The sequence below is a fragment of the Aplidium turbinatum genome, chromosome 5 (genome assembly GCF_918807975.1).
Source record: "Aplidium turbinatum chromosome 5, kaAplTurb1.1, whole genome shotgun sequence".
Lineage (NCBI taxonomy): Eukaryota > Metazoa > Chordata > Ascidiacea > Aplousobranchia > Polyclinidae > Aplidium > Aplidium turbinatum.
This window is the reverse complement of record NC_137476.1, coordinates 11,704,670-11,729,533: the sequence shown is the minus strand read 5'-3', so window position 1 is coordinate 11,729,533 and position 24,864 is coordinate 11,704,670. Positions and strand designations below refer to the sequence as shown.

The following is a 24,864-nucleotide window of genomic DNA, read 5'->3' as shown; positions in this document are numbered from 1 at the left end:
TCTCGCTGGCATCCAACCCGCTGAGCTTCGTCGCGAAGAAGCCACTCTGTCTCTCGGTCGACGGGCACTGGAGCCTAACCACCTTCTCCACCACAAGATCTCTGCTCATCCAAACGAGCAGCGCCGTCGACTGAAATCAAGACACCCATTCGTGCCTGCCGCTCAGCTTCTTATCAACGAAGCTGATGTACAAGACATCTCTGCGGCTACTTGGGCGGACCATAAATGGAGTTATGAATGGAAGTCAAGCGCCACCAGACTCTATTCGTTCATCCTCGACGCCGACACACGCTCCATCGACCTGACATTACCAAGACAGGCATGGGTACGCCTCAACCGTCTCCGTACGGGCGTCGGGCTTTTCCGCTCAACCATGCACCAATGGGGAATGGCCTCTTCTTGTGAATGTGGTGCCGAGGAACAGACCGCAGACCACATCATCAATGACTGCTCCATCTTCAAGCCACCTAATGGAGTGGAAGGTCTACGTGTCATGGATGATGAAACCAAAGACTGGCTGCTCTCTAGTAGCCTTCTAGTGTAGTCCGGGAACATCGTGAATCTGCGGTGGTAAAAGGATAGACCCTCGGTCTCAGAGGCTCACACGACGACGAAAGGCACCACCAAATTTAGCGGTAGGTTACGTGGTGTGTGTGGTGACACAGCGGATAAAGTACAGTAGAATTCGCCTATAACGGCTTCGTTTATAACATCAATTGGCTTATTACGTCACATTTCGCTCGGTCCCGGCAGAATTCCTATCTTTTACGTACATTGTAGTTCGGCTACAACAGCATCGCCTATAACGTCAATTCGCATGTAACAGCACCTTTTATTGGTCCCCAGACGTCTTTTGTTCGTTTATAACGTCACTTTAAGCCATCACCTTCACCACCAACCGTCAGTAATCCAGTTAGCGCTGCTGCTTGCAAAATGTCTTCCCTTTATTTTGCTACGTCGTTCGCAGCAGGGACTTTAATTAACTGAATTAACTTTTTTCCCGCGTGAAAAACTATCACATGTAAAAAGCAGCTCTACGGCTGACCTTTAAACAACTCAAAGCAACAGTTGTACGTGCAGTACTGTATAAACTAATTAACTGAATTAACTTTTTTTCCCGCGTGAAAAACTATCACTTGTAAAAAGCAGCTCCACAGCTGTGTCAAATCCGTGTCAAAACCGAAACAGCTCAAGATCAATGCCTTTTTTTGCTAATAAACAATGAACTAATAAACAAGACAGTTGTGGAATAGTTTGCGGTAGTTCGTCTATAACGTCAATTCGGCTATAACGTCAGTTTTTGCAAATCCCCTAGAGGTGCCGTTATAGGCGAATTTTACTGTACTTGTTTTCCAGTGATGCGATTCTGGCTCGACTCTCGGCTTGAGCTAGTTGTTGAAAAACTCCTCTACCCAGGATGTGAAAAACTGGGCTGAAGAAAAGGCGGTCGAGAGAAAGGAGCTGGTCACCTTCCTTTCGTAAGTGCCGAAAGCTTAGTATAGTAAGAACGTGATGTTTTCACTCTCCAATGCTTGAAATAATAAATGGTATCACCTTACCTTTACTAGTCTATGGAATAATTCACAGACAACAGCCCTTCAACATCGTGGGAATTTCACTCCGTCAAACCTGGTGACCGGGCCACCGTCAGTGGTTCAAAGCCTCTAGTCTACAAGTATGCAAAACTACAAGGATCAAGATCCCAAAAATGCTTTCTCAGTCCGAAGATAAAGACTTCAACAATACCAAGTTGAATCATGAATTTGTTTAATGAAATAACAAAGGCCTTTATCGCATCATATTGAACATATGCCGTCCGTCCTCAAGAGGAGGGCAGAAATGTCTTGATGCGTTGGAGAAGAACATTATAGGAACAATCTTTCACTTCAAACTTTTGCAAAACGCTAAAACATAAACAAAAAATAAGATAAATGAACATGAAAAATTCTTTTCATTCATAAGCAATAAGCATACTTGCACTGCTTCAAAATTACATACCGAGAGTCACTATTGCTTCCAGTTTCGTAGCATTCATTCCAGTAATCCAGTAGCTTACAGTACAATATATATAAAAAAAATATGAAAAAAGTTTCGAACATTTTCCTTACCGACAGTATCTCACTGAAGAGAGTTACAGAATCATCAACCTCAATTTATATCATAACAAATTAATACGTTTCATTGCCAGCAGTAGACCATCTATCTGCAGATTGCATTCACGATGATCACAATATATCACAAATTCCTTCTTTACTTGTACCACACTAAAGCGTCACAAAATTACGTACATTTACTGTTCTATTTTGAAAAGGATTGCGGGGTTAGACCGGCAAAGTGAGAAACATATAATGCTTTGTTGAGCAGTCTTTCATGAGAAGAGTTTGTAAATTAGCAAAATAACATATTAAACTACGTATTGCTTCCAGTATAGTAGCATTCATTCCAGTAGCTTACAGTACAATATATATCAAAAAATATGGAAAAAGTCAATAATCACCATTCAAAATAGTCTGTACATTAAAATAACATTAAAAAACGTAAGATTTTCCGACACGGTAAATCGATTCCAAGATTACGTCACTTTGATTTCTTGGTGACAAAGTCGGCCATGTGTTTGTACTGTAAAGCAGCACTGATACTCAGGGCCGTTGAGACGGTAGTTTGGGCCCAGTACCAATGAGATTCTCTGGCCCCAAATCAAGACACTTCTGAGAAACACGCACCATATTTAAACAATATGTGGCAAATTCTTCCGCTCCCCTCACCCCCTTGGAAAGGTTATGGGTCCCTAATATCATTCCAGGTCCAAAAGTATCCGGACCCCTGTCAGCGCTACTGCTAATAACACACAAAGATAAAACTCACTATTTGACGTTATCATGCTCGTGCAACGCACAGTACCATGCACACTTGCGCAGGGTTAAACACACAGTTAAAAAATAACTTTCCGTTTGGTGTTTTTCAACAAAACTTTGCTACTTTACATTGGTCAATTCTTATCTTGGGTCGTTGATAGATAATGTTATATACTTATATTTGTGTGTTTATAGCTGCAATCACGATCGGGTTGAAAACGAGTCAACAAATAAGCAATCGTCATAAAGAAAAACACTGTTAAAAACTCAAAATAAAATTAGTTTCGAGTCATCAGATAACAAGGAAGAAATAGGAAGACAAAAATAAGACAAGAAAGACTTGAAGATCTAAAAACGGCACTGTAAGATGCTTGGAAGCAAATGGCGCTTTATAGTTCGGATACTGCATAAAAAGGATTTCTGTTGCACTTTTTCAATAATCTGCATCTTAACACATTAACACTTTATTGTAAAAAAAAACCGTAATTAGTTTTCTCTCAAGAACAACTCGGTTCTCAAGGTTAGGTGTAAAAATTGTCACTCAAATGGAGCTAGTAAGATTTTGAAATAAGTTTCGCAAAACGTTCTGCGACTTCGCCAATGAGCACAAGGAACTAAATCGTTTGCGTAGAGTCCCGTATGGTTTTCTTGGTGCTGGGCTGAGTGCTTATATTTGTGCTACACCGTGGTTTGGTTAGTTCTAAATTTGACTATATACAAGCGAGAGACCCTGGTCTTTCCGTTCAGTGGTCGGGTTCCTTCTTTGTCTCGATCTGTGCTGCTTCGACCGCGAACCGGGTGACTGGAAGCCATCAACTTAAACACAAAGGAATAAAATATTGTAAATGATTGAGAAATTTTTTTATTTCAGCCTGTTGTGATATCATGCAATTGTAAGCAACGAATAAGTGCAATGGCAGACCGGTAGGCCACCAGTTCCGGTAGGAAGTATGAAAAACACAGAATAGTTGTGAGTTAGCTGCTCTCATAGTGAGGAGGTTTAGATAAAGTGGACGGGCAAAATAGTAAGCTAATCTTCGTGTCCACCTTCAAGCATGCGAATAAGGATCTTGCCAAGACATAGACACTTGCTCTTGGCGGGAATCGAACCATCGGCCTGACGTTCGAACAATCTCACATGAATGTTGCCACTGGGAAGGTTTTTCAATAGAACTTACATCGTTGTTCAGACAAGGGCTGTGGGACATTTTCCAAAACATACGTTGACATGGCCACCGATAACACAGCATTTCACAACGTCCTTTATTGTGTTTTGAATCTATAAGACTCTTCAAAATTACTGATTGAAGAGTAAAATAATAACCTGTCATAAGAAACAAATTATTGAGGTGTGTCACATAAGTTTGGGGTGAAAATTTCATCTACGGATCGTCAATAAATCGAGAAACAAAACCTGAGAAGGTTGCAGTTCACTGACCTGATAATGATGTTCTGGTGTCCCAGTCCTTGCCTGGTGACTTGCTGGGCGGTGTTTTATGCCGGTGACCATTGCCGTACATGGCACGCTGTCTCTCCTGCTGCACTGTCGTTGTAATGGGAAGAGGTGACACCATGCCTTCTTCTAGAGCTTGGGTGTAACTGAGTTAAAATGACATCACTTAAACGTTGATTTGACGTCTTTTAAAAGTAATTTTGCAAACGCCCCTGCAGGGCAGACGTAAACCGATTAGGTGTAGATTTTAAATAAGTAGATACATAAATACCGCGACAGCGCTTCTGAGATATGGCAATCTAAACCACATAACATAGCTGAAGGGTAAATAAATCTTGATAGGAAGTTGAAATTTTATCGTCGTTAAGACGTCAAAATGCAACAAATTGATGTAAGAAATGTCAGTAACATGTGCCTTAGATAATAAAATCTCTCCATTTGCATTGATTCAATGTCAATTTTATGCAAAAAGAACAGATTTATATAGCAAGGGTGGGATGAGTGAAACAAGTCAAGCGCACCTGTTCGTGGACACGCCACTGGTGCGTTTCCCTGATGAATATCGTCGTCTGTTGTGGCGAACTTTCACGGGGGTAGAATTTCCCTCGGTTCTTAATCATAATAAAGTTAGTTCTTCCCACTTTTGATCATAATAAAGTTGAATTAAAGTCATTGCCGTCAGGACGGATATAATTTATCAAATTCTCGATGAGATATCGAATTACATCGACGTACAACAATTGAGACACAACACTGCACAATAATGCACATTTTACATACGATTGCGTCGCTTGAACGAAAGCACTTGGTTTCTGATTACTTAATCAGTAAATTGCAGATTCATTACAATATAAGCATGTTGCGAGTGTTTTGACAGTTTGTTACATTCCAAAATGTAACACAAAAGATTGTTAACTGTCAACATTTCACAATGCGATGTTACCACCCCTCAAGCAAATTAGCCCTTTTAACATTGATTTAACGTTCGCAGACGTCAATCAATGTAAATGCAACAGATTGTGCTAACTGAGTAGACTAGTAACTCTGGCATCACGGCGTTGTCGTGACTCAGCGAAATAAGGCAGAAAGCTTAGAAAGGAATCGTTGGAAGAGCAACCACCATGTCGGAATCTGCAACCAGCCACGATAGAATTGAAAAAAATTAATTTTTACCTAAGTTCAGTGACAATGTACATTAGCGAGAGCATCCGTCATACACACCTGACTTCCGTGTAGGGAATGTCGTGAAGTTGTTCCGGCGATCGGTCAGAAGGATCAACTACGTCACGTCTGTGGAGGTGAAAGGTTACAACAGTGATGTTTATTTTTGTGGAGCGCTGCACCGACCGCAATTGAAGGGCTTAGAGCAAAAACGAGATATGTCAAAAATCGCACTTTTGAGAAAATGAAGGTTAAAGTATATCGTTGTACCCTGCTCTTTTCTTGGCATTATACCAAATTTCATGGTTATGTGTCAGTTCCTAATGGTTGTTGAAGTGTGCCAGTGCAGTTTATTTTTGTTTGAAAATAAGTTGCGTGTCTTTACTTTGCGCAAGAAATGACATACCACCTTTTTGGACAACAATTTATTCAAATGAAAGGAGATATGTCACACTCAAGATCAGGATTTCAAGAACAAAGCAAAGAGACAATTTATTTCTTGCTTAAGCTGTTTTAAAAAAGTTCGTTTAAGTTGTTTGGATCTTGTACGGCCATCCTATTCTTCAAGTTTTTCTGCATCACGTTGTACGAGACGCTGGTAAAACCAGTGATATTGGTGAGGAACAAAAGGCATTTGCTTCTGGATAACTGCAAATTTTTTGCTGGAAGTTCCACGTGAGTAGTTTTGGTGCAACCGAAGGGAATCAATGTTGAAATCAACAATTTTTCTTTTATGCTTAATATCCAAAGCTTTCCATTCTTCATCCTCAAAATCGTTTTTATAGCAAGTTGTGCCGAATTCCTTGATAAACATCACATTAACTTTCTGAATGGAAAATTCTTCCTAACAGGTATTCTTGCTCCTTTTAAGTAGTCCCAGTTGTTCAGGCAGCAGTTTAAAGTCATAAAAACTGTTTGCCATGTCATAGACACGGAATTTGTTTTGATGTTTTGTGTCCCGCATGGCAGTTCTATAATGCTCTGGCAAGTACATGTGCTGATGTTTTCTTAGCTGCTTCTCAATGAGACCAAAGTCTCTGTCGCAGTCCATGTAGCTATGCCCAACAATCGGAAATTTATGAAAAACTTTTTCGAACCTCCTCGTTTGAACAAGAAAGTGCCAGAATGCCATCATATAGAAGTATTTGTCCTGACCTCCACAGGAATCCGACCAAGCTATTGGCGTTTCACCGTGTACCTCAGCTTCTAACATAAAAGCATAGAGAGATGAGATGATCTCGTTCGACCCTCTGCCTCCTTCTTCTCTACCCAAGAGTGCATGAATCCGTTTTCTTCCACATTACTCGAATCATCATTTTTTCGGATCAAATAAACTCCGAAGTTATACATCCAAAGTTGTCTCAAATAAAATGCAACAGATGTAGATATTTTTGGGAGAGGCATTGCTTGTTGTAGGTCAAAGCTTATAAAAACGATTCCGGATTGCTGAAAGATGAGCTGCTTGCAACACTTCATTAAGCACGAGATAGTGTTTCCAATAAAAAACAAACCATTTCGAGAATGCTTTGCTTGGATAAGCTAGGGTTTGCAGGTTATATGTTCAATTGTTGTAATCTGTTGCTTGCAGTAAGGATATATGTCAGACAATTTTTTTATCATTTCAGCGCAAAAAGGATATATGTCAAACATACATCTTTTTTGCGCTGAAATGATAAAAAAATTATGCGCCATATCTCCTTTTTCCTTCGCCTATCTCCTTCATTTCTCAAGATACACATACAGCCTTTTTACACAAGACGCGCAGCAGGCTCATGAACTTCCTGACGTGCCTAACTCAAATTTGGTAAAAATTGACATACCTCCCTTTTGCACTAAGCCCTTCAATTGCTCTCAACGTTTTAGACAGTTCCGGTACAGCTGCATGGAAGCGCAGTATCACCAACACAACGAGGTTCGTGCATAGAAAGGGCGGGGAACGATGGATGACCCCCTTGATGGTCAAGAATCAAAACTGGTCCTCTTCTTGCTTATATTGTGGCCTATTTTTATGAAAAATGAAGCAAATGGCCCATTTTTACTGTATTTTCTTCCTTTGTAAAAACCACTAAAAAGTCGATGGCAATAACCCCCCTACATCTCTCACCTCAAATCCAAGTGTCAAAAAGGAGTAAAATTTAATGCCGCTTTTATAAAGTCTTCAACATGAACCAGCGCGGAATAAGCATGAACAAGCCGATGTTGACAGCAAGGTATGATGTGATGCTATAACAGTGGCTATTAAAACGCTCATGCCAACATTGAAAAAAAGAAACTATTTGAGGCTGCTGCCATCACCGCAGAGGTATTGGCCAGTGATAACACTTCAAAATCCATGACCAAGATCTATTTGTGACTTTCCTGTCAGTTTGTTGTCACAACGCAAATCAACTCGTAAACAAGAACAAGTTATTTACGCAAGGACTTCCAACTATCCGCCGCGGTTAAATAACTTATTGGGGAAACCAAACAAACCACATATGATATTATCACTCTGTTAAAAAACCACGGCAGATTATATCTCTCTCACAAAGTTCCTATCAACAAAATTCGGAAATATGCCTGTGCAGATAAAATCGAAGTACAAATACTAAGTTAAATGCGAAAACATGAAAAACATCGATAAATTTCATGAGTTTGATATATAAGAATATTCCTCGTACTCACTGGATATGCTCCCAAAGTTGCTGTCTGGCTGCTACTTCTTCACGTGATAATCTTGAAAATAGAAATGTTCGTAAATGTTTAAAATTAATTTATACATCTATTCTATATACAAGAGGAGTGGTTTCATAATGCGGAAGCTACGGGAATTTGAAATATTTTAAACCTTAGCCGCAAAGAAATTAGCAGACATGTGGTGAAAGTAGCTTGTGATCTTATACAGATTGAATGAAAGCAATTCAGGCACAACTGGCAAAGAAACTTGCCTGACATGCAAATACATTTCTAATAGTTTATTTGCCAGTTCCATTTCAATTTTTTTTAACCATGGACAATGGTTAAAAAATATTTGGTTAAAAATTATTTGGTTGTCTATGGTTAAAAATAATCACCTCTCTATCAAAATTCCATTTCAACTTGATCACTATTTAGCCACATGTCAAGGAAATGAAATATTTCTAAATGAAATAGTTAGCTCTTGAGCATAAGCTTGCAGCCATTTGGAAAACTGAACTGTCGAGCTTTTTGCACGAATTTTAAGTGGTTGATAATTTCCTTACCAGGAAAAAAGTCACAAAATTTTAACATTTTGAACTGTTTAGTAACTTTTTCAGAGACCCCAGCCACTTTTAGCTAAGAAAAAATGTTGGTTACTCTGACAATCTGATGATGACATTCCACAAGCATAAAAACACCGGTACAAACCAGTATTTGGCAGACTAAAGTACGAACACGGCACAATTGTTTACAAGTCTTTTAATTTGCAGAAGATTATGCTTTTAAACCGATCAGCGTAAGCAAACAACAAATCTCCTACTTAGAAAAATAGCAACAGCTATTCAAAAACACATGCTGTACTTTAAAAGCTTAGAAAGGAATGTCCGTTATTCCTTTCTCCCATGAATTTATCTTCGCTAAAATGCTAGTTACCGTTTGTTTCTTCTTGACTGAGATGAAGGAGCATTGTTGTTTCTTCTTTTGACGCGATTCGTATCACCCCCGTTTGCCATTTCGGTGTCGGTATAATACTTTCGGCGTCTAATTTCAATTGCACAAATTCACAATGATTGTTTGATGTTTAATGCTTATTTGCGGTAATTTATAATAAAAACAATACAACTGGTAAAGCAAGGGTGTGTGAGGAGAAAGTTACCAATGGAATGTAACTCTGACATCCCCGTATTTTAAAACTCTTTAAAAAGCTATCTCTATCTTTTTATGACTTAGCTCCAACACAAAACTTTAACGCACCAAATAGTCCGGTAACAATGCACCACAAAACAACGTAAAACAACATGATTCTTAACTAAGATAAAAACCAATTTTCTATAAAAATTTATGGCATCATACCTTCTTCGCATATGCGACGATTCGCTTACGTCACTGCCAATATTAGAACGGTTTTGTCTGGCTCGGGAGCGAATGCGTCGTTTGCTTGGGCTATCCGACTCCTCGCCACTTGAGCGGCCTCTGTGTGACCTGAGGGGTATTATAACTGTATTGATCTCACAATGAAAGAATGAGGCAAGTTTATGAAAGCAATTTTCTCACCGTTAAAACATGACGAGGGCGGTTAATTAAATCTCCAGAGACACATTCTCCCAGCAAGTATAATCCGCCCTCTTTTATAATGATTGAACGTCTGCATTCATCGAATCAATATAAAAAGGCGATTTCGATTGAGATATTTCATTTCCCTTTGTTAATACTCTCTTATTTTTGAAGAACATCAGTCACCAATCGAATCTTTTGTTTATGAACGAACAAGTTGTTTGAGCCGCATTCTGGCTGATGCCCAATCGTTGATGACCAATCAACGCACAAAACACAATCGTCTTTTTGATGCAAAGCCCCTTATCACAGAGCCGATATGAAAAATTTGATCAAATGTTTTCAGTCCGTTCAAAAAATTCATAAAACAAAATATTGGACATGCGCTGTGTAAGTTACATGGCAGAGTACATGAGACACATGGCTCTCAATCATGAGATCCAAGTTCGATACTCGGCTCAGCGGAACGTTAAAACACACCAAGTAAGTAACCGAACCGAGAAAGAAGCGCTGACTCCCAACCCAGCAGTTCGTGAGTGTGAGACCCCATCCCCATACATCCCAATTAATGTGATGCGAAAAAGAACATTCTCTGTTGCGTTGTATTCGAACCATAGAAATTTATCACTAAATTATTATTGAAATTGTTAAAAGGTCATATATATTTGGCTTTAAGCATATTAGAAAGTATGCTTGTACATATGAGTTGGAATAGAAGTGGTTAACAGAATTGTGAAAAAAAACTGCTATAACAATAGCGCTAATGCGCTTAATAATAATGACGTTTAAACAACACAAAAACAAGCTGTTTTCCACAACACCAATATCACCTGTGTTTTCGAGATCGATTTTCATTATCACTCATCGATTGTAGCTGTCTGTTGCGTTCTCTGCGCTCACTCTTAGGTGTCATGTAATTCACGGAAGTGTTCTGATCACCGTCTGCCACACTGAACATTCCCCTGTGATAAATGGACAAAATTTCAAAAGTACATAAATTTTAATTTGTAAATTGTCAAGTCAAACATGATGCACGTCTTCATCGCGCTCTCAGCCACCAAAGAAGACCTGACAATGATTCAACGTTTGCAGAATCAAGGATGTTGGATCAATGTCAAATAAACTGATTTGCTTCTTGGGCGGGAATGAGTTGACTCCTGTTGAGGTATGCTTTTATCAACGCGTATAACTTGTAATTCTTTCAATCTTGGGTATAAGAAATTCGTCGTTATTATATATCACTGACAGATTTAGTGTCGCCGCCAACCCTCCCATCAGGTGTGAAAAGTCATAAAGACTACAGTTGACATGATCACGCAAACGTCCTTTGTGGGAGGCAAAAAGTTTGGAGATAGGAGAGCTCAGTTTAAAGAACCATTGCGCAAAAAAAAAAATGAAAAACTGAGACTTCAATAGGAAACCCATACGTTTGGGGTCTGGTGCCGTAGCTTCTGAATATTTTAGAACACATAAGATTACTAAAATAGGCTTAGCTTAGGTTATGAAAAAAAAAATTTTTCAACTTTTTTCACAAGGCATGGCTAAGTAAAGTAGGTACGAGCACTTTTTGCTGAATTGCGATTAGGGGCGCTTTTTCGAGCATTGCAGCGCTTTATCAAAATTACAGTACGAGGAAGAAATACAATTATGAAAGAACTGCAGACTTGCAGAGCTTTGTAAAAAATGAAAACATTATTACTTCTTTTCAAGCACTTCCTTCCAAGTTGAATCTTCAATATTTTTATTTTCACGGTTTTCTTGATTTTCTTTCTCGTTTCCTGCAAATTACGTTTATTTTAAATATTTTCAACGTTAAATAAAAGAAATGAAACAGATCAAGAGGTTACAAAAGAAAACAACGCTAAGGACAAAAGTTCAATGTTTACCCACAGTTACAAGTGACAAAAACACCTTTGGATGGACAATGATCTTGTTTGGAAAGAATTCAACGCTCAACTTGTCCCAACACTCAGCGTGGTGTGCTGATTAACGTGGCATTGGTTATGTCTATCATACTTCAGTGTTCTTGTGATAATCCTTCATTTTTTATCCTTGTTGTTAATCTTTTTTGATGGAATAATTAGTTACGAGCACACAACGTGATGTCTGTGGCAAGCTAACCGCTGCAGCGTCATCATCATCATAATCCATCGTCGGTTTGTTCCCCACTAGTGAGGGTGGCCGATTAAATAATATTTTGGAGCATAGATTTTCCAGCCGGATGCCCTTCCTGACGCTAACCACAGTTATTGGCGGTGGGCCTTACCTTTACTTAAAAAAGTATTTCCTGCAAGGCAGCAGGATTTCTAACAAGTTTTAGCCAACCAGTCCAGGTTGTTGCCCATGAGGTGGGACGTGGACCCACTTGTTAGTTTGGTGTGTGATCAAGACCAGTGTTCCCCGAGACCCATGGTGTAACAATCCATGGCGACTGCCCAGGGTTCAAAGGTGCTACTTGTACCACATCACCTACCTCAGCGTACAATACATTAAACGGTACACGACATCGGAGCGAGCCCGTCTTGGCGAAACACACTTGGACGAGACCTGTGGGCGACAACCCAAGTGGGCGACGTTCGAAGTGGGCGATGGTAGCGAAAGTTTAGCCGTTCGGAACGGTGGTGACTTATATAATTTATCTAGTTGCTTTGCGGCGTCACGGTTTATTGTGAAGCGAGAAACCTCTCAGAAAAGAGACAAACGATTGGCCAAAAAGGGGTTGACGTCAGTTTTGAACGCTCCCTAACCGTTATCAAAGCTTGTCCGTCGCAATACCGATGCTGATGGTGCATTCTGTTGAAACATTTTTCTGTATAAGCGACAGGCAGCAGAATCATCAGGCAACCACTGCGAAGTTCTAATTCCGTGTGACTTTAGGCCTTAAAATGTAATGACTGTCAGTCACAATGTGTTCTGTAAAGTGCTGGTGCGCCTACGCAGACTCTAGAGCAGGGGTCACCAAACTTTTTTCTCTGAGGGCCGGATTGCTGCGAGATTAAAAGCTGCGTCTTTCCAAATTTGGCCTAGGCTGTCCCCATTTGTGGCGGCCTAATGATAAAACAGAGCACCAACATGTAGGCTGCCTGGTGGAAAAATGTTCAAATTCAACATACAACAACGAACCTAATTATCATTGCCGTCTAAGGGTTAGGGGTTTGGGGTTAGGGGTTAGAGGTTAAGAACTCACCGAATCGAACTCACCGAATCGGACTCACCGAATCGGACTCACCGAATAGTAGCAGACCCCTAGAGTCTAGACGCTGCGTAGGCGCATCAGCAGTTGAACACATTGCGACTGACACTGACAATTGTTACATTTTAAGACTTGAAGTCACACGGAATCAGAACTTCGCAATGGTTGCCTGATGATTCTGCTGCCTGTAGCTTATACCGAAAAATGTTTCAACAGAATGCACCATCAGCATCGGTATTGCGACGGACGGACAAGACAAGTTTTCGGTATTGCGACGGACAATCGGTATTGCGACGACGGACAAACGGTTAGGGAACGTTCAAAACTCACGTCAACCACTTTTTGGCCATTCGCTTGTCTCTTTTCTGAGGCTTCACGATAAACCGTGACGCCGCAAAGCAACTAGATCGTCGCCCACACGGTCTCGCCCAAGTGGGTTTCGCCCAGATGTCGTGTACCGACATTAAACCAGTAGGTCGATAGCAAGGTTCTTGATGTACGTAAACACCTTGTTATTTCGAGCCGTTAATGTTTGCTTTGTTTGGTAAACATGTTGTGTTACAAATTACTTTAGTAAGCTTTCTGTAAGGTACTCATTAACACAATAACCATTGTCGTCTCACACGTGTTCAACATTCCGCGGGTCTTGCAGCGTTTTTCTCAAAGGGGGGTCTACGTTGACAAATCATCATAAACTGAATTAAAAGGCAAATTGCGATTGGATTGCTATACAATATAATAGACATTGGCCTATGCCCTATAACATGACCTATAACAATATAATAGACATTGGCCAACAAAAACTTTCAATTGTAATCAAATGATCGGAGTGGTAGAGATCCAAACATTTGCACCTAGCCCAGACTAGATAGAATTACATAGAATACAGGCGTAGTCGAAGATCTATATTTCGTCGATCTATTTTTTTACCATCCCACGGCTACACCGAGTAAAGAAAAGCAAGTAGTTGGTCTTATCGTCCAACACACCCCGTTTGGTGAATGGAGGGCGGTACATTGGTTGTTTGTTATGCGGTCTGCTTTTAAAATCTACACTCGTAGGAAGAGAAAATACTGTAGTCACTTCTCATAGGCGCAAAGGTCCAACCTCCATGCGAAAACGATTGAGGCGCAGCCAACATGTTCAGTATTCAACAGGGTCAGGTCGATGGGAGACGTCAGGGATAAATGAACGGATCCTGATGGTATCAGATCGGGTATCGCTTTCCAGGTATAGTTTGCTCAACCAGCCGCAGATAGACAGAGCATCACACTGCCGGTGATCAATTGATCATTCGCATAATTATAAGCAAGTACGGTAAGTCTAGTTTTGAATAACGTCAATACGAATTTTAAGATTCAAACCTTTCCGGTCAAAACGGTACTTCGAAAACTATCTCCTGTTTACAATATAAAAAAGATGACGCAAGGAAAGAAACGATATATAACAAGAATAAAACATTACACAAACCATTAGCAACAACAATTTAAACTTCATAAAACAAAAGTTTGAGCCTGAGGTTGTATTAAAATTTCAGGGCTCTGTTTAGATAGGCGTTTGCACTCATGGAGAATAATAGATTGCAGAAAAAGATACGAAGTTCAATAATGACAGGTTTGTTTGCAAGCCTGATTCTACAAGCAAGCAATTGTGACGTCATGTAATCAGATACGATCTTGCCAGCAAACACATCGCATCGTTTCAACAACTGCCAACGTTGAAACTACGGCAAAAAATACAAAAGAAATCTAAGTGAAGTTGTGCAGATAGACAAAGAATTTGTGGCAAGAAAATACACCACATCGGTACTAAGCAGCAGAAGAAATGAAAAATGATGCCATGCATTGAAGCGTTATTCAACAGCACAGCTAGTATTATCGGTCCTTTTTCATTCAACGTCTGCGGACGCTGAATCAATGTAACAATTACCAGTTTTGCTAGCTTGGAAAGTAGCAAACAACCTGAAGTATTGAAAGATAAAAAAAGCAAGTTTTATAACCAAGTCATCCACATGGTTAACAGCACACAAAATTTACTGCTTCCACCAATTCACATTCAATTTACGTTGACAGATGTCACATTATTGTTGTGTGATAAGTTGTCAAAAATTAAAGTAAACATACTTCTTCACAAGTCGTAATTTAATGTTTAAACGGATATGAGTAATACGATAAACCCTTTCCCTTATCTGCCTATCACAAAAAGACTTTAACAATCAAGCAACTCTCATCTAAACTTATTTCATTTGCGTTACGTTATTACAACTCAACTTAACGTCAAACACACCAAGTTTCAACGTAAGCAAATGACTCTCTTGTTCAATACGCCTTTGAATTCAAATTTTACATTTCAAAGAATACTACGTGACTGGCAATGAATGAAACCTCACACCACCAAGTATGTGATGCGGATGGTGACATCAACAGACAAAACACTTGGAAGCTGCAATCCCATCCAGCAACAGAATACCCGAACATTATTCAAACAGCAAGAGAGTCCAAGTGACTCTACCAACCTAGCAAAATGAAACGTTGAATCAATGTAAAAATAATGGAAATAGCTAGTTTAGCCTGGATACCAGTTAGCACTTCAAGTTTGTTTTTATGACTTTCACTCCACAATAAAGGCTGCGAGCAAAGGAAATTATATTGTCAGTGCCATTTAAACGTCGGGTAATTTAAAGCGTTGATTTCCCTTCTTCTGGTGCGTTATTTTGATGATTACTATTTCTTAAAGCGTCCTATGTAATTACTAATTAAGTACTCAGTGGAATATTGTATTAGTTTACTGAACCGAACTTGAATAATTTCTCGAGACTCAGTGACATCAAATGATACGTTTAGAGAGTAAATAAAATCTTAATTGGTTTGTTCAAGCACGCCAAATAAAAGATTTCATTTGCGGCAAACGCGAAAACTTTGAAGAGTTGTGAAAGCATGTCGAACAAATTATATGAATATCAAACAAATAGGAGGTAGCCTTTCATCAGGAGTGCAACTTAAAGGAGCAACACCCCTCCAGACAAGATAAGTAGTAAAACCAAGTTACAACTTCCCATATGTTAGAGTTAAAAACACAGCATTTGTGTCGAATAGGTGGCCTTTTTTTTGCACCTATCCTCGTGGCAACCTCCACTTCAGGCACGGCTCATAACATAAATTTATGCTCCACAGCATTAACATGTAACCTTGACGTCGTTTTTATATTTCAAAACCCAAACCTCACCGTCGTTGTTATCCTTGACGCGCGGGGGGTACCGTTTGCTGCTCCCTCTTTCCACTTCCGGTTCTTCTCTCTCCACTTCTGATTGCAATATTTCGGCTTCTGTGCGACCACTATACCTGCAACGAAATAAAATATTGAACATTTAAAAAAAATGCAATAATGAAATAAATTTCTTTCCAACAATACATAAAATGTACAATTCTGCACAACGTAAAACCAAAAATAATATTACTCCTGCACGGATACCAAATTTACCTGTACTTTTTGTTCCAGTTGGCGGTTGGAATGTTCTGAGGGAGTCTATAAAAGACATGATGCTCCACCATACTTTTCCACACGTTTCTACATTCTACTGGTGACCGCAGATGGAAGCTGTGCGACGTGACGTTTCCCTGCGAGTGAACGCATTCAGAAAGCTTACAACTAATTCCTATCAAACGCTTCAGTGCATCTAGTAAATCAAGTTGGACATTTGCATCTAGTTGGAAGCTTGGTTTCTGCTCAAGAGATTATCTGTTTCGAGGACTGACATTTTCTCTTGGTGGAGACATTATGAAAGGTAATTCTAAATTATTAATACAATTCTTGCAGGTGAAAAACTAACGCTTTCCGGTATGTTTTTTTTTTTTAAATTTCATCAGCAATTGCACAAGTTAAAAAGTATCAGGAAGCCGTGTATGTGGCCACTACAATAGGCTATACATTTATACAATACATATTACTTATACATACAATCATGCAACACAGGTTTACTGCTATGTTATGCAGTACGTACGTAATGTTAAAATATTTTGTAATAAAAGTGAAGAGCGGTTATGCAGCAACGAGAATGTATCATCTGCGGCAAACTATAGAAGAGCGGTACATTACCTGCTTATTTTTTACTTGCAACTTCAGATATTCGTCTTTGTAATCTAGGAGCTCAATTCTGGACCTGTGCAAACAAAGAGAATGATCAACTGCATAGAAAGGAAGATGTGGTACATTTAACTTCTACAGTCTGAAGAAAATACAGGAAATATGCTCAAAATACAAGCTATCAATGAAATTCTTCTTCGAGCATTGAAAACGGTAACCCTGTTATCAGAATTGACACTATCTCATGCTTGACATTTAGATAAAATCATTTTGAATCAACAACCAAAAACGGTTGTGAAAAATACATTTCTTTTGCAACAAAGCGCCTAAAAAGAATTCATGGGGAATTCAATTTTAAATTATTGCTTTTCCGTCATGGAGTGTTATCACATGCATGTTATTTAGTCATTAGCAACATTTCTGGACTTTGGTAACTGTATGCATCATGGTTTTTCAAAAGAAACGAGATTTATAGAAAGTCGTCACAAACTCATAACAAAATGACAGCGACATATTCTAATTTCATTTCGAGAACTTAAATACGTCAAAGCTGACTTGATTGAAATATAATGAAAAAATTACGGGCCATCAGCTATCACATCTCTTCGGATATTAGTTGGTACCGCATAATACTTTTAGTGTTGAGATAAGCCAAAGGTATGAGATAAGCCATGATGCTAACCCCACCATAAAAATACAGCATTTTAATAATACAAGCAGCTAACGGATATTTGTAATTACAATTAACCCTCACCAGTGGTGTATGGCGATTCTGTATTTATTTTTGAAAGTTTCGATTCCCCTTGGAGAAATACCAACTGTGTACTGCACACCGGCTTCACCCTTCACTGAATGTATTTCCACCCCATACAAATCGAATTGATGACACTTCCTCAAATATTGCATTTCGGCACTCGATGGCACCAAACCTCTACATTAAAAAAGTTATGCATGTCAGATTGAAATGCTATTATCATTGAAACACGGCGAAATTTTTTCCAAGTCGCATATTAGCCTTAGTGAACAAAGCAGACTTTGGGTAATTACAAGAGTTTACTTTGAAGGAAAATGAAATTTTAAAGTATTCCTGAGATGTAAGTAGGCTAGGTGAGTCCCATACTTGAATCCAAGTATCGGGAGATGAGAAGATAAGGTTCTCATTATACTATGACATCGGCACTAACGAGAGTAGGGTGGCCAGTTCCTTTCTCTCGACCGCCTTTACTTTAGCAACTACGCCCACCCAATTCATTACACCCCGGGTAGAGGTGAGCGGTGTTTGTCAACAACCAGCATAAGCCGGGAGTCGAACCAGGATTGTGTGATTGGAAAGCGTGCGCCTTACCCGCTGCGCCATCCCATTTAGGGTCTGCTACTATTCGGCGAGTCCGATTCGGCGAGTCCAATTCGGCTAGTCCGATTCGGCGAGTGCCCTATTCGACGATTTTTTGAATTTTTTTTTTTAAATTATCGGGTACCGTAGCCTAATTATCATTGCCGCTTTTACATCGTTTTAACATCGCTAAACGTTCAAATAACCCCCTAACCCTTAACCCCCAAACCTTTAGCCCCCTAACTCCAACCCTAACCTTTAACCCCTAACCTCTAATCCTAAAACAGCAATGATAACACAGGCCAACAAAAAAGATAAAAAAATTTGTGTCTGCAATGTAAGATGTGATTTGGGGTATATTGAGGCTGCTGATTTCAAAAATCACATCAGATTTCATCCATCACATCAGGTTTTTGAGATTTTTGCATGATACTTTTTCTCATAATATTGGGTTTTTGGCCGAATTTTCTCTTACTGTTACCGTTTTATAAAGACCTTATGAGCCAAAAGTGTTTCAAAATTTGTCATATTCATGGAAATGATTTATTTTGTAACATTTGGAGATGTATGATGACACCATGACCATTGGAGTGACCGACCTACCTTCAGAAGGTACACTAGTCAGAAGCCCCCCTAGCTAGATGGTCCACTGGTCAAACGAGTCACCTAGACCATCTGGCTAGTGGACCATCTGTCTATGGTACACCATCCAACTTATGTACCTTCTGAGAACTGTCCATAAACCACCCCTTACAGGCAGGGTTACATTCACTTTCGCCTGAATGCTTAGTACCATTCTACTTTTTGATAAATAACATCGGTTTTATCTTTTTCGCTGAACGTGGAGATTTAAGCGCATGTGAAACTTGTCTATGACTCATTCTTATTTGAATTTTCATGTATTCAGATTTTTTCATATTAGCAAGGTGTTAATTCTGTTTGTGGTGTGAATAAGTAGCAGAATGACATCTTCAAAAAAGTGTGAAAATGACCCTGATGTTCTTTGTTACATATGTAGCAGTTATAGGCTACTGTTCCTAACCAAAGGCAAACCATAATAAGTTTTGTGAAACAAGCATATCTTACATACTTTAAAATTCGCCTGGGTGATCAGGACAAATCATGGGCTCCACACATGCTGCATGTAAAGCTTGTGTGGAAAACCTAAGACGATAGATCAATGGAAATCTTAAATCCACTCACAACATTCACAAAAATCATGCAAGGGAAAGTTTGTCCAGAGTAACGTTTCCCAAATGTGCATGTGAATTTTCTTTTTTCTGTAGAATTGAACCTATTTTTATGTGTCTCTGGCGCAAACATAATAACGAATGACATTACAAACACGCAACTGTAGCACCAACAAAAGGAAAAGATGGCAAAAGCAAAAGGTTTAAAATATGTATTGGGGATTTGCACAGCCATCAAACCTACTTCTTAACACGAAAAAAGTAACAATGTAGCCTACTATTGTAAAAAAAATGACGTTGAACGTTTAGTGTTAGCAGATAAACTTTGAAGAATTAGGTTCAAGTTACCACACTTCAATAAAATAAAAATAAATAAAACAGGTCTTGAAATACATCAATGTTTTCATTAATATTATGTTTGTATCTCTTGTGTAGACTTTAGACTTTATCGTAATGAATTTAGACTTTATCACAGACCTTGTTGACAAAGAAGGGTTCAAATTCCATGAAACGCCATAGTCTACCAATACAGATCAGGAGTCGATTTTACCCATTTTTACCAAAACAGCACCCAGATATCATAAAATCCTGATGTGATACAAAAAATCTGATGTGATTTTTGAATTCAGCATCCAAAATATACCCTAGAATGACATTTACTATGCTGACACAAAAAGTGTGTTGGCTTGTGTAATTAGGCTACGGTACTCGATAATTTTAAAAAAAAGTCAAAAAATCGCCGAAAAGGGCTCTCGCCGAATAGGGCACTCGCCGAATCGGACTAGCCGAATTGGACTCGCCGAATCGGACTCGCCAAAATGGGCCATTCCGTCCCATTTAAGTAGGCTACCAAGTTTAATTTCAAATTTCGGTTTACATTTTCTCTTTTACACTTTTTCCACAAACTTGTACTACTTGACACGCCAGCTAGGTAGGGGGAACTTACTGAAAACTTGCGTGCAGCCTGGCAACTTCTGATTCAAACTTCTCATCTTGATTGGGCAAGAATCGAAATTCTGATACGTATCCACGTTTGTGCTCGGTCGGGTGGTAATCCCCTATTTCAGCTGGTATAAAACAGAGCAAAACCCGAGTAAATAAAAGTGTGAAAACGTAGTGACTGAAGACAAAGAAATAAAGATTTCAACGTCTAATGGCAAAATAGTAAATACTAGCAAAATCTCGGAACTTTTATAAATACAAATGCATAAATACCGTACGTAATACGTTCAAAAATGATTGCCTTGTAGATAAAATGTTTCATTTGGCAATCTACACCTTTTATGTTTGTTAACATATCAGCTACCCTACAAAGATCACAAGTCAGCATAAAATATATTCATTAAAATATATTTTGCTTGAAGTTCATGCAACTATGCAGTAGATACTTACATTGAAGGGCTAGCGCAGAGACTTCTGCTGCTTTTTTCCATGAGCATGTCAACTTTGAAGTAAGAATATCCTTTTTGAGTTGAAGAAAAAACTGATATCTTGTTACTTCTTCTTTCAAAGAACATGGATCCGCTGCATAGAATTTGACTCCAAAGTAGAGTACACAAGGAGAATTTTTTGCACCTGCAGATAACAGTTCCTTAATAGTTCTTAGAAGATGCTTTGATGCTCTGAATAGTTGTTTAAGACGCCCCTTGTATTAAAAACTATATATAGCGTACTGAAATATAAAAATTATCTTTCACTTGGAGCTTATAAGGAATAAGAAAAGTAAAGGTTGGAAAAAATATTTGAATGAAAATAAACAATTTTTAACTTTTTTATCTTAACACTAATCTTCTCATGTATAATACACACTGTACAACGTCAACAGCATTGTCATGTCAGCAACTTGGCATTGAGACTAAATTCTATTCATTGTTTGATAAATAGCATCAGAATGTTGATGAATATCAGTTTAAAAATAATGAAGTAACATTGCCGCATAAAAAGTAGCCATCATAAATTAAATAATTCATTGACAATAAAAAATTCACAATGACATCTGACAATATATAACACATGCAAATGTGCAGCAAACTTACTATTCATAAAGGTAACATCTTCACATAAAGCCTTGTCCAGGTCCAACCAGTACTAAAACATAATTTCTTGTTATTGCATATAAGCAGTGAACTGTGATAAATCGTAGACAACTGTTTTGGTCTTTAGGGACTAGTCAACACATGCTGCCTCGTGCAAATGATAACCACAATATACAGCTCATTGATCCATGTCAATTTTGTAGGTAAGGCTACATAGTGAATAGGATTTGTATTGTAGTCTGTTTATGTTTACTGCGAATAGTTTGGCATGAAACAGCTAAATCTACTTTCGGAGTCTGACAAAACACAACGGTCGATTTGCCTTCGCTGAGCAACCTAACATCGGGAGCTCCCACTCTCGCATGTAGGCAACATCGTGAGGTGTAAGGACTAGTCAGTAGTCACCCTCTCCCGTAATATGCAATTTAATGACTAATGTCAATGCTGCATCAACAGTCCAACATGGATACAATAATGGTAGCGCACTTTGCTAGTGAGTATAATTTCTCAGCCTTGTAGCTTATCGCTAAGTTGAAGAAGTTTCAAAGATTCATTTATTCATATCATAATATATATTTACTTAGAATGCAGCTCATGTCTAAACTACGATAACTCACATGGCTGACCAAACGATGGTTGTGACTGGTGAATCAATCATTTGCATTTAACTGTCAAACATGACTAAAATCACCAAGCAAGCCAACAAGCAACAAAGGTTGAAAAATTTCAACTAGAGAGAATAAATTAAGATAATACACTAGTATCCTCGTAACACAATTGTATACAGAAAACAGATAAGATTTACTATTTAACATGGCACTACTATGGGGATGAATATCAATTTAATCAGTAAAGAAATGAAGAAGTTTGTCAGTAAATATTAGTATTGCTGGTTGAACCAAGAGGCAAAAATTCACACAAACCAACAAACTTTTCCTATACAATGGCTTACCTTGTACGAATGATTGTCATAATAGCTGATCCCAAAATAATCCTTTTCAACCAAATTTAAATGCAAACAAACTGCATCAAACAAAGTATGAGCTTTTGTAGAGAGCTAAAAAGAAAAAACAAAATTAGAAAAATAAACAAAGTTTTGGAAAGTTGTAAGACAACAATAACTCATCCTAATCATCTGCCATCTCCATTCTACAAGCTGAAGGTTGGAAGTCAATTGTTTCCAGAAGTGTCAATCTTCTACTTTTATCTATGTTTTTCTGATACTCAATGAATTAGCCTATTGGACATACTTCCACAATACTTTCAACAGCCGATTGATTTAGCTGATCCACCGATCCTCTCGATATGTTTTGAGAATTTAATCTTTGTATTGCTTAATCATTTGCCCATCTGTCTTGCACTCCACTTTCTAATTCTTTTCATTCATTTGTGTTTTTTATATGATAATTTAATACTTTTCTATAGCACCAAAGTTGAAAAGCGTTTATGCTTTTATAAATGTCTTTGGCAAAACTCCAACTTTCCCTAGTGTATGACATTATGGGAAACTACAATAACAACAATGATGACATGGTTGAAACTTAAAGACATTAATCTTTAAATTTATAAAGCTTCCTTAGATGTTTTATCCTTGAAATCTTGCATAATTGCTGCATTGGCTTCAAATTGCCAATGCAGACACACAGATAGACAGGTGTTAGGCTTTCACTAGTTCAAGAGTTGTACCTGTAAATTACTCTTTTAACTAGGTGCCACTAAATGAAAACTATATTTGAAATGAATTGCTCAATTGCATATTCTCATAGCCGAGTTGAAGAATTGCTTCATGTTGTATTATACTTGCTTTGTTTGCATAGCCATGTGTTTATCCACTGAGTTATTAGGCTGACCAAATGGCTATCAATAAAAATTATGAAGAAGACTTGCATCCCTTTTTGTGGTCTAATCGCACAAAAAGATTGAACCGGCTGCTTGGTCCACTTTCTGTTGTGATTAGCCTTGTAGCAGGCATACTTGTTTAAGTAGGCTACTGACATTAGTTCAAACCACAACAAAAATTCTCGATTCATCACAACTGCTTGTCCTATCACAAAGAATTTTTTTAAAACAGGCTTAATTATATATTAAAACTTTATAGTGAAGACATGTCCATGATATATTAACAAAAAGTCCTAAATTTTGTGTAATATTCTTGCAAGTTTTCAATTCAGTTCTAAGTACAAAGTAGTAACGTACCTTAACATTTTGATTTCTTGAAAAATTGAGGTGGTTTCCATCCAGAAGTTCAACGTGACAAGAAAAGGGTTCTTTTGACTTTCCACAACAAAGCATCCTAACCAACGAACATTAAATCACAAGTCACATTAACTCAGTGCAGTTTCTCAAATAATTTGCCATATCTGTAAACATAAAAATACCTAGTTTTGTCTACAATCATAAATTAAGGTAGTGATTCACAAGAAAAGAAAAAAAAAACTTTTGAACTGTGTCAAACCGAGATCCAATAGAATCTTGCATGCAGAAACTACAGATGATTTATGTAAATTGAATTAGTAACAAGCTTTTCTTGTTGAAGAATTAGCGAAAGCAACTTCACAATGTCACTTTGGGGCAATAGCTCCAGATGCTGCGGCTATGAAATAAAAATAGTCACTGAGTTTATAGCTGATAGAAATGGAGCAGCACTTAAAATTTGCAGTGAATTATGCACATATGCGGAATAAAAACGAAAGTTTTTTTCAAAACAGTTAATATACCGTTCAGTAAATACAATATATACCTTTTATAGGTAAAACGGAATGCTAAACAATACGGTGCCTTTAACTTTTTTAAAAAACCATTCTGATAATGAGCTATGCACACTGCACAGTAGTGTAGCCAGGAATTTTGAAAGGGGGGGTTTTGACCACCCAACGGCGGGGAGTCTGGGGGGTCTCCCCCAGAAAATTTTGAAAAATTACTTTGAATTTGGTGCATTCTGAGAACATTTCCAACAAAAATGTGGGTACGAATATTCCTGTAAAATGGTGCTGTCCGGTAGCATAGCAAAAGGATAAGATCATGTTTTCTTCGGCATTTTTCGGAAATAAAGCTAAATCTCTGTGTTTTCTTGTTGCTAATTCCTGGCTGAGATGTTTGAATGTTTGGTATTGGCAAAACTCGCTCTTTTAATGCAATTTTGTTTAAAATTAGGCAATTTTTTTTTAGACTGAAAGCATCATTCTCAATATCGTGACGTCACACGCGTGCCAAAGGGGGGGTTGTAACCCCCTCCCTTGGCTACGCCACTGACACTGCATGCTATAGCCTAATCTACTTAGTCTTTTAAACTAGACGAACGCAGTTCTACCAGGAATTAGCATAAAAAATTAACTGCTTAAAAACTAC

General features: G+C 38.3%; 1 protein-coding gene across 1 annotated transcript; it reads right to left on the bottom strand.

Moving 5' to 3' along the window:
- Positions 1-1,750: 1,750 nt before the first annotated feature.
- LOC145770285 (band 4.1-like protein 4A) lies at positions 1,751-23,863 on the bottom strand. Its single transcript, XM_082581882.1, has 18 exons — positions 23,713-23,863; positions 22,469-22,573; positions 21,517-21,568; positions 20,873-21,055; positions 20,427-20,547; positions 17,712-17,888; positions 16,970-17,033; positions 16,355-16,491; positions 16,100-16,215; positions 11,381-11,459; positions 10,512-10,643; positions 9,481-9,609; positions 9,061-9,168; positions 8,134-8,184; positions 5,530-5,598; positions 4,830-4,919; positions 4,294-4,454; positions 1,751-3,671 (listed from the first exon to the last, which is right to left on the bottom strand). Exons 1-18 carry the CDS (start codon positions 23,806-23,808, stop codon positions 3,556-3,558), a joined length of 1,986 nt encoding a protein of 661 aa, XP_082438008.1. The 5' UTR covers positions 23,809-23,863; the 3' UTR covers positions 1,751-3,555.
- Between the last annotated feature and the right edge of the window lie 1,001 nt (positions 23,864-24,864).